This window comes from Centropristis striata, chromosome 5 (genome assembly GCF_030273125.1).
Source record: "Centropristis striata isolate RG_2023a ecotype Rhode Island chromosome 5, C.striata_1.0, whole genome shotgun sequence".
Lineage (NCBI taxonomy): Eukaryota > Metazoa > Chordata > Actinopteri > Perciformes > Serranidae > Centropristis > Centropristis striata.
In genome coordinates this window covers 4861627-4877878 of record NC_081521.1, presented here as the reverse complement: position 1 = coordinate 4877878, position 16252 = coordinate 4861627, and the positions used below count along the sequence as shown (strand labels likewise).

Here is a 16252-nt window from a genome sequence, read left to right as displayed (position 1 = left end):
ATTTTAAAACCCGTTTCTGTTACACTATGCTGGAGTTCACAGAATTAATATTTAGCCGACAGATCTGCTACATTAGAAGCCATCCCATAATAATCTGAGCTGCTCTAACTGTGAATCAAGGACCACAAATAAGTAACATTGAAAATTGTGCGCTTCATTATTCTGAGTTGAATATTAGACAAACAAAAGAACTCAGTTATAGTGTGTAGCTATACTTTGAGGAGGGCTAAGTAACTTTTATAAAAGAATAATTTCAAGAAAAGCATGCAAACCAGTGAATTATTGATGAGTCCCCTCAAGCTTGAATCAATAATAGGAATAATCAAACAGTACAAATAGTGACATTATAATCAATAAACTATTTTACTTGTAGTTCATAAAACAAATGGCAAAAATAATGTGTTGTCAATATTTTAGAAACCCCCAAAAAGTAATGCCTTGCCTTAACCCATTGAGGCCTGAAAAACCGCTTTTAACCGATTTTAAAATAAGCCTCTAATTTTCTGGAAATTCTGGGAAAAAAAGTGTGAACTCTTCTACTAAATAATAGATTTTTCAGCCTCTGTAGCAGATAGAAATGAAATTCAAAAAGTATTTGAGAGCTTATACAAATACTACAAAACGACGTAAACGCTTTCCAGGCTTCAATGGGTTAAGCTCCCCCTGGCGTCCCAGTAGTTTGAACACTGCTAACTTAAATGTTTTCAGGAAATATTATTGTAGTAATAGTTGTAGTAGCACAGAACCCCAGACCTACAGATGGGGATATTTCCCAGTAATAGGTCTTTAGTGCTCTTGATTTGCTGTTCCAGGCAAAGAGACTGAGCAGAAATTACAGTAATTTTAAAAAGAAAAAGATTTGGGCCTTTTGAATAAACATCCAGGGCTGTAGCTCCAGAAGCTACCTCCCTGCTAACAAATACGTCTGGACGATTCATTTTAATCTTTCATCTCCTGTATAGATAAAGTGATGCTGCATGATTACTTTTATTTAGATTTTTTTTAATCATTGAGCATCATTTTATATCAGACTTGCTAGAAAGGCAGACACATGGTGTAGTGGCTGTACAAAAAAGGTCATGTTTCAAAAACACACAGGCACTGCCATTCTCCTTAGATGACTGAAACCATTACAGTACATGAAGGAGCTATGAGTATTATACATTATAGAACATAAAGGGCTAACCCACTTTTTTTAGAGTCTTTCTTTTGCCATGTAATAAACATGTATGATACAATAGATCACTCTCCGGGTGAGTTTTGGGGCTTTGTGGTGGCCAGATGAAGAGAGAAAGGAGGATCCAGCGGCAGTCAGCATCCTTTCGCCCTCCCTCTGCCACGTCTCTATCGCCAGGCAAGTGCCAGTAGCTGCTGGGGAAGTGGCGACACTGTATTGCAATAAAGTCTGTGTCCTGATGTGATTCAATGCTGCTGAGCTAGTCCAACAGAAAGCGAGCAGAAATCACTAACAAGCAAGTCGTCTCTGGAGTTCGCGGAGTCCATGTGTGAACCTCATTCAACACAAATGAGTGAAATACCTTCTTTTTTTTTAAAAGAAAAGAAAAAAGGAGAATCCACATAATATGAAAATGAGCTTTTAACTTGTGTGGCTACTTAATGCAGTCTTAATACCACTGAGGTATTCACTGTGACACTTAACAGTGACCAAGGCAGATGAGGGGAAGAAGAGCAACAAAGAGGGAAGTCTATGAAAAGCAGCATAGCGCAGGCCAACCCCTTAGTGAAAATATATATGACATATATTACAGATTAAAAGAAAAAAAGGGAAGGAAAAGTCCTATTGGTCAGGAGAACCAACAGTTTAAACATTTAAATTAGAGTCCAGGTCCAATAAAAAGATCAGACACTACATCCTTTGGCCAAACGAGTAGAGAACGAGAAAACTTGGTGCTAAGGTCGAGAGATTGCCTCAATAAGACAAATTATTATCTGTATTGTTGTTATGTACAGTCCTTGAATGTAATATACGCTGACACATAATGAATATAAACATATACATGCCACCCTTAAAGACCACAAGAGGGTGTGAGAGAATAGAAAACTACTGATAATGAGCAATCAAAGGCTTGGTGAAGAGAAAGAGGAAGAGTCTAGTCCGTTATTGTTCTCCTCCGGTCTGACTAGTGCACGCTCTCCGACATGTTAATGGCTTCCTGGATTTCCCGGATGACGAGGATGCGGGCGAGCATCTGCTCCAGCTGTTCTTTTGGGATCGGTTGAGTGGAGTACCAGATGGGGCTGTTGGGAGCCACCACGGGCTCCGGAGTCAGGTAGAAGGTGTCATTGCGACCTTTAGCACTCTGCGGACTGACACAGAGAACACAGAGAACAAAGTGTGAGCACATTTTCACAATGCACTTAAATTATCAATGTCAGAGGAACAGTTTCAGCCTACAATGCTATTTTATTTAACATTTTTTACCTGCAACTGAGAGAAAAGATTACTGAAAAAGTGTGCTGTCATATAGATTTTTTTTAAAGTCTATTAATGTCAGTGTGAATCATCGTGGCCTAAAAGGGAAATTCAATGTTTTTACAATCAGGCTCTTATTCACATTAGGGCTGGAACTTCAAACTGGATTGATTTATTGTCAAAAGCAGAACAATCTAAAATAGGTTTGATTTCATGAAAATAAAATGGGGGCGGCAATGGCGTAGAGGTCGGCCGATAGGGTTTTTTAAGGCCGATGTTGATTATTTTGACATCATTCTTAACCGATCCCCGATATGTGCTGCTGATTTTTTTGGGGCCGATTCTCGAAGCTGATATTGCCTTTTCTCCCTCCATTTACATGGTAAAAATGACACAATGATAACAAATGTTACACAAGTCTGAATTTAAACAAAAAAGAAACATTTATTAACAAAGCATATTAACAGTTGGATAGCAAACAATGTGTATATTGTTAAAGGCCTGGAGGTGGTGGCGCCTCAGATGATCCACATATTTGATGTGTTTTTCTTTTTTCTGGTATCAGCAGCAGCTCACCAGAGAATGGCAGATGTTGCACCGAGCCTTGCCTGCTGTTGGCTCAGTGAAACGGGCTAATTGATCGGAGAACGCACGCACGTATCGGCCGATGCAAGTAAAAAAACGCAAATATCGGCCCGATATATGGACCGGCCGATATATCGGTCGACCTCTACAATAGGGCTGCAACGATTCGACGACGTTGTCGACAAAAATCGATAATAGAAATAGTCGACAATGAATTCCATTGTCGACTATTGTCGCCAGACGTGTTTTTCCAACAGAGTGAGGCATCTCACTTTATTACAATCTCTGCCGAGCGCGAGCGGTAACGTACACAGAAATGGCGGCGTCCAACACAGCTACACGTACCAAAACTTAGAAAGTTTGGGAGCATTTTAGCCTGGATACGGCCAATAAAAAAATGACTTGCAAGGTTTGCAAAGCAGACCTTGCGTATCACGGCAGCACCTCGGTGATGCACGAGCATTTAAATAGAAAGCACGTCGGGCAGTTGAACCAAACGGAGACTGACTCGCCTCGGTAAGATTCAAGTAACATTCAGCCGATATGTTTTGTTTATAAGCGCATTTTTTCGCTTTAAAAGAGAGCTTTAACGTTAAACGAGGTTTATTTATTTTTTGTATGAATCAGCAGCTGAATTGTTGAATAAAAGATGCAAGTACCCATCTTTCTTGTGTTTATTATCATTTGCCACATATTTAAAGCAACTTCATGCTAAATTTAAGAAAAAATTAATAATTATCTGATTAGTCGACTAATCGTTTCAATAGTCGGTGACTAGTCGACTATTAAAATATTCGTTAGTTGCAGCCCTACTCGATATACTCTCTGTCTTATTACAGGCTACTCAAGAATGGCTGCCGAGTCAAGTGCCTATTACCCAGTCAAATACCTAATGGTAAATTTACCGGTCAAGTGTTTGGCTGAATATAAACTGATGAGCATTTTTACACCGGCCCGACCTTCCTTTTACAATTATTTTCATTATGGACCTGATGATTATATTCTCAATTGTATGATGTGTGAATGCAGATAAATGTCAAAAAACAAACCAAAAAGTGCTTTACACACATACTCAAAGCCTTAGATTAGCATCTTTTGTCTGACCAATAATCCAAACCCAAAAAGACATTCAGTGCAAAACTACATAAAAATGAGATTGTATTATTGCTTGAAATATTACTGCAACAATTAATTGATGAAATTAATGATTAGTATATAGTTTAAAAAAGGAATGATTCATTCTGTCAATAGGCAAATTTATTATCAACTAATCATTGCAGCTTTTTCTCCTTGTTCACAGATTGTGAAGGATGCTGAGAGTCAAGGCCACAGAAGTTGCTTGCCTTTATTCCTCTGAAAATTGTTAAGAGGCAGAAAACATAAAAAATCATGAAGAGAAAGTGAAGAGTTATTATAAAGCATCCATGATTCTGTCAGTTGCCTAGCAACGGTGTTTTCACAAGTTTAACTACTTGAACAGTTGAGTGCAACGTGTGCTCCACAACCCATGTCAATAACAAATACAAGAGCTTTATTTAAAGGCAGCAGCAGCACCTCAAAAGAGAAACTCTGGCTCCCATCATGAATTAATAACCTTAACCTTGCAGGGGTGCACACATTATATGGTAGTATAAAGAAGCATTTTTACCAGTTTTCCTCTGACACATACCGATTTATAAGTGATGAAATATTTTATTAATGTTCCATACATATAAACATATTAACCCTCTATGGTTCGGTGTTGCTCTCAGGCAACATATCCATTTTAAGCCTGTCAAATTTATACAATGCATGTTTTTGAGTGATGCGATACTTTAAAAAAGAGGGAAGAGTATAGGGAACCAATAGCAATGCTTTTATTTGTTACATGACCTCCAGGAGGCTATATTAAAACACTATTTTGCAGACTTTTCCAAAGGAAACAGTTTTGCCATTTTGTGCCACAAAAAATCACTCAAAACGTCATTTCCTGGCCCTTTTCCATCTTGAAAAAAAAATATTCCTGCTCATAGTTGAGAAAACCTTCATTTTAGATAGTTTCATAAACTTAGACTGTTCAAGACAATCATTTCAATGGGTCGTTGGTTCAGGCAACATTTTGTTAAAAAATGTCCTTTTATCGTGTTTCTAAATTTAAAATGTTATGTATTGCACCCTGTTGAAGCTACTGAATCTTTTACACATGTTTATGAAATAAATAATGTTAAAATAAATTTTACAAACTTTCTTTTTCACTTGTGCACCGTAATGGTACAATGTTGCCTACGGGCAACAAACCCCAAAATCTTCAGATTATATTTGTTTGGTCTATTTCAAGACAAAAAAAGACTCTCTAAACATTTTTTTCATAATGCGTACCATAGAGGGTTAACACCTCATAAAATATGTTTGACATTTAAAGAGGAACAACGCCTAAACTGAAAAAAAACTCCTCAATTTTGTGATGTCATCAAGTACAAAGTCTAGAGCTGCTCCAAACACAATGAATGGAGACGCATTCTGTGGACTCACTGAATGGTTTTCTTTTTATACCCAAATGAATCAAAAGAATGTACCTATATACTCAGAACATAAACTCTCAGTGGCATCTTTAACATCTTTCCAAATTCACTTTCTATGGAGCAGCCCTGACTTTATACTAGATAAAACCACAAGTTTGAGTTTCAGCACACTAGTTGTTGGATTTGGGAGAGAGTACATGTTTACTAACAGCTTTCAACTGTCTGACACCATAGGTATAACATTGATATACACTACTGGTCAAAAGTTTTAGAACACCCCAATTTTTCCAGTTTTTTATTGAAAATCAAGCAAATCAACAGCTTGAAAGGGTACAAAGGTAAGTGGTGAACGGCCAGAGGTAAATAAAAAAAGGTAAAATATAACGTACATTTCAGAATTATACAAGTAGGCCTTTATTCAGGGAACAAGAAGTAGACTCTATGGAGTCTTGGGCTATTTTGTCCATTTTTGAATTCTTTTCGTGTCTTTGTAAGTCATTTTGTGTCTTTTTTTGGTCATTTTGTGTCTTTTTTTGGTCATTTTGTGTCTTTTTTTTAGTCCTTTAGTCCAACATAAAATGTGATTTTGAATCTTTTTTTAACTTTCAAAACACTATCATGCTCAATAAAGCAAATGTGCATTAATTTCAGAGTACACTGAGACATTAAACTGCATCATTTTCAATTAAATTCTGGAAAAGTTGGTGTGTTCTAAAACTTTTGACCGGTTGTGTATTTTGAAATGGACGTGGTTCCCCCTTTACATTTTCCAATAAAAATTTTAATGTATTTACCATTTGAAGAGGTAGAAATCGTAGAGTTTGATGGGGCATCGCAGTGGATTTTCTGGGTCTTCCAGCTGCTCTGAGTACATGTCGTCTGTGACTGAAAAGAGAAAAATATACAGACAGTATAAGTATTGTTATTTATCCTTGACTCATCTGAACCCTTAGCAGTGTTTTGTGCTCCTGCCTGGCCTCGTTTTCCACTGCAATATAAAAGTAGTACGCCTCTATTGAAGCATCACAATCACAATAAGAAGTAGGGCAAGCTAAAAAAAAATAATTGTGCAGTATAACGGTTATAGTAGCACAAAGCATTTCTTTCCTTGTCCTCTAGCTGCTCCTACTGCTCTCATTAGAGTTATTAATGGATTCTCAGTGGTGTTGCGAGGGCAGAATTGATATTTAATGGGCATGTTTTGGGGTTCAGAGGGTTAGAATTGATATTTAATGGGCATGTTTTGGGGTTCAAAGGGTTAGAATTGATATTTAGTTATTTATTCAGTCAGCCTGAGACAGAGCTACACTTCCTCACCAAATGTAAAAAATATGAACTAATTAGACAAACATATTTCCAAAAATTTGAATCCGTCAAAAAAAGGTTTTTTAAAATGGTCAGATGAGGAAAAACTGCTGCTCCTCCTCGGGGAAGAGTCACAGAGCTGTAGATTAGATTAGCAGCAGTCTATGTTTCTGCCTGTCACACACTGAGAGACAGCGAGTGACACACAGCTGTTGGTTGTTTTGTTTTTATTTTTTCTTCTTTTTTTTTTGCTGTGACAGTTAGATTGTATAAATTATATGTTGATTGTAATTCAATGATTGTAAATATTGCTTTCTTTTATTGTTATTAGTTTTTCTTTTCTTTTAAAATGAATAACAGAATTATAATAATCTATTGTAAATATTGCTTTCCTTATCTTGTTATCTTTTTTTCTGATGCTTGCTTTGGCAATATATACATTGTTACGTCATGCCAATAAAGCCAATTGAATTGAATTGAATATTTAATGGGCATGTTTTGGGGTTCAGAGGGTTAAAATAGAGTTACCTTACCTTTCTGTCCTATGAACCTCTCTGTTGACTTTAGGTATCGGATGCTGGTGCTCTTGTCTTTGGGGTTGTTGGGACTCTTCCTCGTGTGCCTCAGCACCTTAGAAAAGGCCACTTTTAGATGTTGATCCACCGTCTTCAGGTGGAAGTACCTGTTAAAAAGATAAACAGTGTATGCATTAACTGATTTGGTCGGTGTGTGTGTTGTATTGGTAGCCATAGGGGGGCAGAGTGGAGACACAGAAAAACAGAAGGTGTCTTGTATCTGTGTTGTGACTATGTTAAAGGTTAAGGTTTGTTCTTATGTATATAGATGTAACAGTCAGTATTAGTACATGTCAAACCCTCTGGAGTCCACAAAAGAGCCGCAGCACGACGTCTTCATGACGTCACGACGTAAAAACGAAACAGCATCGAGCCCTGCTGTCAGCTTTTCTCTAAAGTTTCCTTGTCCAAATGTTTCTTGTGTGTGTTTCATGTGTTTTTATGTGTTTTTTTATTTATTTTTTGTGGGTTTTTTGTAGAAAAAAAAACATGTTTTTGGTGGGATTTTTTTTTGTAATTTTGTGGTTTTTTTTATTTTTTGACTGCGTTTGTGTGTTTTTTGTTTGTTTTTTTGTAAAAAAAATAAATTGTTTTTGTGTGTTTTTTGTAATTTTGTGTGTGTTTTTATGTGTTATTATGTGTGTTTTGGGAGGGTTTTGTGTGTGTGGTTTTTTTTACGTGTTTTTGGTTAAAAATTTTTTTATTTTTGTTCAAAATGTTGATCCAGTAAGTCAAAATGAAAATAATAGTCAGGTCATATAGATGAGGTTGTGCTGAAAACAATGATACCAACACTTCATGGTGAAGATTTTTAAGTGGTTTATACAGGCAGAATGAAAAGGAGTCAAAAACCGACAAAATAGCCCCGAATTTGTGATGTGTGAAGACTACAGTGAACATGGCCCAACTCACTTGGTGTTGAAGAACATTAGAGTTGTGAGCAGCGTTGAGGGAGAATGAGCTCCCAGCTGTTTACATTCCCAGAGCATCTCCTCCGTCACATGACTGGGGATAATATAACCTGGTAGGGGAGACAAAGAGCACATTATAAAGACCTGGAAATTTAATTAAATTGGGTAAGCAATGCACAAGCTATTAGTTACAAGGAAACAAATCATCACTTCATCTGTAATGTTTAATCAGTGATGACTGCTATCACAACAGAATTCTGCAAAGGAGTTTAAGAGGGAGAGCTGCGGATGGCTAGTAAAATGTAGAAGCAGAAATATTGATTGGTGACACCTCAAACTCAGAAGGTTCATGTATTCACTATTTAATCTGTATCTGAGATAACGTTTGATGATGAAACGTTGCAAAGGAACACACATTGAAGGTCAACACAAGATTTGAAAAAACAACTTTTTCCACACCTAATGGATGAATTGTTGGTCTCCAAGGCTCCAGGATCTGGTGCAGACTGTGAGCAAAGCGAGTGTAGTACTGATCTGAGAAAACGTCGTCCACGCGACCGTTATCAAACAGATACTGCAGGGGAAAATTGCAGAAAGAAACATGCGGTCAAACAGAGTAGTGAACAAAACGAAACCAGCGTAGATGAATGAGTGTTCGAGTATATGCGTGAGTTTGTAATCTTACTTTTTGTATGCACAGAAATACGTAGTAGAGAACATCCGACTCATAAGTCTCTCCTTCCATCCCCCGAGCCTCTGATGTCATCAAAGAGAGACCCATGCAGAGCTCGGCTACCGCACATGACACCAAGTCCTCCTGGAAACGCAGCGCCTGGCGTCCTAAAACACACATGCACACAAATCCGTAATATAAGGTATAATAGCAATGCATATGGGTGGTTGACGTGACGCTCAATTTTTGTGTTCCCAGTGACAAATATTACTAAAATTTGATAATATTTCATTAAAATTAATGTTTTAATATGCAGTTTATTCTTCTACATCTAATCAATCTGCAAACAATGAGTATCGTTCTTCAACTATGCAAATATTCTGTTTTGAACATGACATTTGTCCACCGGTGCAACTGTCCTAGGTAGCATTACTTATCTTAAAACAACTGTAATTTAATGAAAAATTAATCTAAATACATTAAAATACTTGAATGCATGTCATACGAGTGTTTACTTAATGAATCTAGAGGATATAAGTGTTAAGGTCCCTATGTAGAGTTATTATGACACATTACATTTTGTCCGGAAAACTGGTGTCCTCCTGGAGCAACGGCATTATGTAGATATAAAACAGGCATTAATGTGACCACCCCATTACTGAGAGGGGTCCTTCCAGAATCAGGAAGGACAGAAGACATCTCTGGATCAGTTCTGTCTCAAATATTTTCATAATATTACCATTTCCGTGTAGTGTTGGAACTGGTCGTCTTAAGGTAGTCCTTTGGTACAACGCAGTTAAAGCATTGATCTGAATATTTTTATCAATTTACATTGATTGATCATTGAAAATAATGTAAATTGATAAAAATATTCATAACTAATATGCCTTGGGCTTATCTATCTCATCTGTCCAACATTCTCTGAATTAAATAATGACATTCTTTATTTTGTTGCACCGGTGGACACATTTTAGGACTACCACACCAAAAAGTTAATAATATGCTAAATATATGAAGAATTAGAAATGGACACATTCAGTTTTGAATTATTCACATATAAGGGAATAAAATTGTATGTCATTTGACATATATTTGTGAATTATTCTTTTTTTCACTTTGAATTTGAGTTAACATCAACCACCCATATGTACATCAACAACAAATCTTAACTCTATAATAAAAAGTGTATATATGCACTTACGGCCAATTGGCGCCAGTTTATTTTTATCAGATTTTTCCAACTCGATGTTTTTCCGCTGAGCCCAGAGCCGCCAGACGTCCAGCCCCTCCTCTGGCTTCAGGGTGGCAGGCAGCAGCAGTTCCTGCACCTGCACCTGCTGCTGGCCTTGGCCATCTACCTCCGTCACCACTGTCTGACCCTGCACACACACACCAACTGTATTACTTCATGCAATCAAAAAATACATTTCTATTTATGGGTGTGACCGTGATAAAAAGACATACATAGCACCTGTGATAGTACCTGCAGCTGCTGTGCTTCCTGCCCTGTCAGCCCTTGTGTGTGCAGCACCTGCTGCTGTGGATCCCAGATCAGGGACTGTGTAGCGTTAGAGTAGCCTTGTACTGCCACTGGTATGTGGATGTTGCCATTCATCAGCTGGGCAGGAAACAGCGTGTTCGCAGCCAGTGTGTGCACCACTTCTTCCTGGCCTCCCATTCCCCCGGAGCTCGTTATGCTGGAAACGGCCTGAACTGTCTGACTTTGACTTTTCAGCTTGTCGTTTTCAATGGTAACTTGTGTTGGCATTGTAGTTGTTGTTGAAGTGTTTGGCCCTGCGACCTGAACAGTTCCATAGGCCTCCTGGGGGATGGCGATGTGTGTGACCTGCTCACGGCCTCCGGAGCCGGCAGGAGCAGAATAAACGGGGATTGTCCAGGTCTCCCCTGTGGGACTGGTGATAGTGCCTGTGGCACTGTAAAGGTGGGAGCTGTCCACAGTTAGAAGGTCCGGTCGCAGGGACACGTAGCTTTGCTGCTGGCCCTGTCCCTGTGGGATAGCCAGGACTGTGGCTACTTGCTGACCAGGAAGGGCGTAGGACACAGTGATGGGCATGTCAACCTTACGCTTCTTGGCTGGCTGGAGGACACCTGCTCCCTGTGATGTGGCCACGGTGGTTCCCAGTACCCTCCTCTCAATACTGTCCTGCTGCTGAGTGGGTGATAGGGCCCCCACTGTCTGTATTTGAATCTGTTGGCCTCCTGCAACGGCTGCAACCAACTGGGCTTGCAGCTGAAACACATGGGAGGGAGATGTAATTAAAATCTAGTGAATGAGAACATTTGCAATTCTACCATAATGTTCAGTGTTTGTGTGCGTTTATGTCTACCTGTTGGTGCTGCTCCTCTGTGAGTTCCCCAGGTTGAATCAGCTGTGCAGTAGTCACACCTTGAAGCTGTTGATGGGAGCCAGAGGGCACTTGGAGGACCTGACCCAGCATCTGAGCTTGCTGCTGACCCTGGATCTGCACCTGGAAACAGAGATGATGGATAAACAAATTTAGTGGAACAAAGATTACCGTATTTTCCGGACTATAAGTCGCTCCGTAGTCCATCCGTGTCACTCCAAAAAACTAAAATCCAATGAAATCTTCATCCTCGGTGTCACTTTTAAACAACTCCAAAAACTCCGGAGGTAGAAGATGCTGCGCTTCTTCTTCTACGTCGCTTTTGTCAGACTCATCCTCATACTCTGCCTAGAGCGCCCTCTTGCGGTTTAGTGTGAAAATAACATGTGAAATGATATACCGGTAATAATGTGTTAATAATTTCACACATAAGTCGCTCCGGAGTATAAGTCGCACCCCCGGCCAAACTATGACAAAAACTGCGACTTATAGTCCGGAAAATACGGTATATGGAACACAGTGAACATGAATGATAAAACTCAATACAAAAGGTAAATAAAAAGGACAAACCTGCACTATCTGTTGCTCAGCATTCTGTTGTACAGTCTGTTGCTGAGACTCCTGTATTTGTTGCTGCTGCGGCTGGACCTGCACCTGAACCTGCAGAAGACAGTGTCCGTCAGAGTGATTCATTTCAAGGACAGTGCTCTTAACAAATTGCGTCGTGAATAATAGAGTTGTTTTGATACCAATACCAGTATAACATGTGCCTTTGATACAGCCTAAAATGCTGGCATTAATATTGACGAGTATGTGAGGTTATGTACCAGTCACATTAGGGGTGTCACAATTAAATGAGACTTTTCATTTTCAGGTCACGATTTAATTAAATTATTGATTTAAACATTTTGTTTGTACTAAAGACCATTGGTAGACTATCAAGTCAAGATTCAATGTGACATAATTGCCAATATATTCTAAAATGCACCACATCGTCAATCATTTATGAGCTCATTTACCCTAAGTAGGAAAAACAACTACATGTGTCACTTGCTATACATTCCTACACATCCTGCCTGAGAGGTATTGGAGATAAGAAAGAAGCCAGAGTCAGCTTAATAATCAGCTCCAGAAAAAAAGATTGCTGTGTCTGAAATCAATGATAGGGGTGGCTGGCTAGCGGGCTGTCTTGCTTTTTTAATCTGTCACACACGCACATATAGTTCATTTTCAATTGTGGGGTTGTCAAACGGATCCATGAAAGGGCCGGCGTGGCTGCTTTTTGTTCCAACCAAGCAAGAGTACAACTTAGACAACAAATCAACTGATTCAGGAGAGTTGAGCTAATTGAATTAGTTGAGTAAGGTGTGCTCCTGCTTGGTTAAAAGAAAAGCCTGCACCATAGTCCATAGAGACTTTTAAAAAAGGACTAAAAACATTCCTTTTTAGCAAAACCTTTGGTTCCTCCCATCTAGATGGTTTTTAGATTATGTATGTATGTTTTCTGTTTTTAGCTGTTTTTCTTTTTTTTATCCTTTTTTTAAAAAATCCTTTTTATAATTAGAATGCTATGCTTTTAACCTGTAGCACTTTGAGATTTCCTGTAATGTAAAGTGCATTACAAATAAAATGTATTATTATTATTATTATATAACCACAAGTATTTGTCCATATTGTACAATGAGTCAGAGTATACAACATAAAAAGCAATCATGTCACATCCAAACAGGGCTTTTAATCACACTGGTATCAAATCAGTACTTAGTATTGGCCGATACTCAACTTCTGGTATCTGAATGAGCATTGTGATGAAGAAAATGGTATCAGAACATATTTGTGACCAATAATTGCACCGACTTACCGGACAAGCCAGCTCCAACAATGATCCTGCAACCTCTGTGCTGTCTGTGTAGATGCAGTTGGCTTCTTGTTGGTAGACCATAGTGGTGGTGGTAGTTGTAGTGTCTCCACCTTGCTGGCTGAACTCCTGCAGGGCATCAGGGCCCTTGCTGGCCAAAGACTCCAGGAACTCCTTCATGCGATGCTGAGGGATGCTCCGAGCTTTTTGCCTCACAAGCTCCTCGTAAGAGCCTGTACCATCCAGGGAGTTATTCATGGCTGCGGACAGTGTTCTCTTCTGTGCTGGGGATCTGAGGAAAAGCAGAATAAATGTAGAAGTGCTGTAAATTAGTTGCAGATGTTGCTTTGGTACGTTCTATATCTGTATCAACAAAGAATGATTATGAATCACATTTTTTATTAAACAAAATGCGTATGACTCAAATGCATTTGAAAAGTAAGATGACAGGGACATGGTTTGTGAATTTAAAATAAACAGACAAAAACGCTGCACTGATTGTTAATCATCTGAACCCCAACCTGTTTCAGGTTGTTTATTTGCTCTTTTAACATTTTACTCACTGTGGACTTTTATTTCACTGCAATATAAATTCTGCACCTCTATGGAATCAGCACAATGGTGACTAGAAGTGGGAATAACTCAAATGTATTTTGTGTGGAATAACACCGTTATGACATGCATCATGAGAAAAAAAGCAGGGTAAATTTATCTGATAAATTACAATTTGGAATAAAATTTCATTTATATATATACACAACACTTTTCCAAATGCCCACAAGTGTAATGATTATTGGAGAATGCTATACATAGACCTTTTTGCATTTCGTCACCCTGTTAAAATAATCGCCTAACTCATTTTTTCAAGTTTTGCAGGAAACACAAAAAACTTCACCAAAAGTGTAACATTTATTACATTTATTGATAATTTCACTCAAAAAGGATGCAACAAAGGATGGCTATTGGGATAGTAATAACACTGTGTAAATTATGTAACTTAAGAGAAATAAATGACTTAGGCAATTTTTTGAACATGCCTTTGTGACTTAAGCAAGATATGGTAACACTTTATTTTGAAGGTGTCTACATAAGAGTCACACAAGCCTGTCAGAAACATGACATGACAAGTATCATGAGCATTAATGTTACTTTAAAGTGTCATTAATGTTCATGACACATCCCATGTCATGTTTATGACACGCTCATGTCACTCTTTTGTAGACACCTTCAAAATAAAATGTTACCATATCTTGCTTAAGTCACAAAGGCATTTTCAAAAAATTTGCCTAAGTCAAATTTTATTTTGACTTAGGCATAATGAATCTGCTTAAGTCACACACTTGACATAGGCCATTATCTTAAAGGGGTAAAATCACATGATCTGATCAACTGAAGATGTAGGTGATTTTACCATAAGTGGCCGGCGTCATAAGGAGATGATTTAGGCTAAAAACAAAACAAAAACAATTTTTGACTTAGGCGATTATTTTAATATTATATTATATTTAATATGTATGTGAGACGACATGCATCATAAAAAAAAACAGGTTACATTTATCTGATAAATTACAATTTGGAATAAAATGTCATTTATATATACACACAACACTTTTCCAAATGCCCACAAGTGTAACGATTATTGGAGAATGCTATACATAGAGCTTTTTGCATTTGCAACCTCTCTTGTATTTTCCTGTTGGGTTTTAAAACTTGACAGTGTTTCCAAAGTGACCTAGAGATCACTGTCCAGCAGCATCACAGACACATGGTTATAGGAAAGGGTTAAATCCATCTGACTGTGTACGAGCAGGGACAAAAGCGCGGCCACTTTCCAAATCCGATGCAGTATTCAAGGCGGCGATAGAAACTGCAGCATAATCACAACACACGCACAACAATTAAGTGCATGGTGCAATAGGTGTTTAACAGCTAATCTAACAGCTGATTACACCACGAGCTAACGGCTAACTAGCCGCGTGTTGTTTGCAAATATACAGCCACAGCTGTATTTGGCAATATCGCGATCATGTGTACAAACAAAAACAGAATAGCTGCTTAGCATGTTGACCATAAACAGAAATCACCATTAACGGGGGTAGCGCTCTTATCGGTAACGTTACACCGACTACATTTTTCTGTTATCCTCACAGCTAGCGTGCTAACATTAGCCTTAGCAGCATTACCTCTCTTCCTCAAACGGGCCGAGGCTCGAGCTGCACTTCGTTGCCCTGGAAACGGCGCTCCTCTTCCAACGAGCAAGGCCGCGAAGTGCTTTTAAGGTTCCCCTGTGGCTGCTTTATTCTTTATTTATTTTTATTTTCGTTAGATGGCTAGCTGTAGTTTTTTCTTTTTCTCAAACACTCATATTTCACTGGGCGCCATCTTACAACAATATCCGCAGACCAATAGGCAAGCGATTTGTAACTCGGATGTGCTATCGCGGTATTTCCACTCTGTGATCTCGCGATAAAAGCCGCCCGAAGGACGGTCCGTTAAAGGCGACACACGCAGGCGAAGCAGCCGCCTGGATCAGTTAGATGTCAGTCCACCTTAAAACACTGTTATGCCTAGAGAGACGCTCCTAGTGGTTCACTGGCTTCTGAATCTTTTAAGGTGGTCCCAAATAGATGCGCTGAATATTTGGGTGGTGCTCAGGAGGCTCTGGGCAGTTGAGGGTTAATTCCCACGCACTACATTTCAACGTGGTTTGCATTTATCACACCGTTCTCTGTTTTGACCAAATATCTGCTGGAGTATTTATTTTAAGGCGACACATAAAAGGCAAAGCCATTGTTTTTTTTTTTTTTTAGACTAGTGGAGAAAACATTCTTCTCATTCAAATTTTAGATTTTGACAAAATTTGCCAAAAGTTAGCTTTAGATAATGTCTTTTTAAATTATTATATAAACAAACAAAATATCAGAAAACTACCACATAGGACCCCAAATCAATAAACCTGAACTACCCCTTAAGTAAAAGTACAGTTTCTGCATCAAAATGTTTAAAGTACCCTCAGTTAAAGTACTCAATATACAGAACGGCCC

The 16252-nt window shown here is 38.5% G+C and overlaps 1 protein-coding gene across 2 annotated transcripts; it reads right to left on the bottom strand.

Annotated features, from left to right (window-relative positions):
• Window positions 1-981: 981 nt before the first annotated feature.
• Window positions 982-15598, bottom strand: LOC131972019 (transcriptional regulator QRICH1-like). 2 transcript variants are annotated; one of them, XM_059333736.1, is made up of 12 exons: window positions 15392-15598; window positions 13212-13500; window positions 11921-12010; window positions 11333-11473; window positions 10456-11235; window positions 10186-10363; window positions 8997-9151; window positions 8771-8885; window positions 8313-8421; window positions 7359-7507; window positions 6315-6405; window positions 982-2328 (listed from the first exon to the last, which is right to left on the bottom strand). In XM_059333736.1, the coding sequence occupies exons 2-12, from the start codon at window positions 13464-13466 to the stop codon at window positions 2142-2144; spliced, it is 2250 nt and encodes a 749-aa protein (XP_059189719.1). In that variant the 5' UTR covers window positions 13467-13500; window positions 15392-15598; the 3' UTR covers window positions 982-2141. The 2 variants fall into 2 exon arrangements, with proteins under 2 accessions (XP_059189719.1, XP_059189720.1); XM_059333737.1 differs by having other exon boundaries at window positions 10468-11235.
• Window positions 15599-16252: the final 654 nt, after the last annotated feature.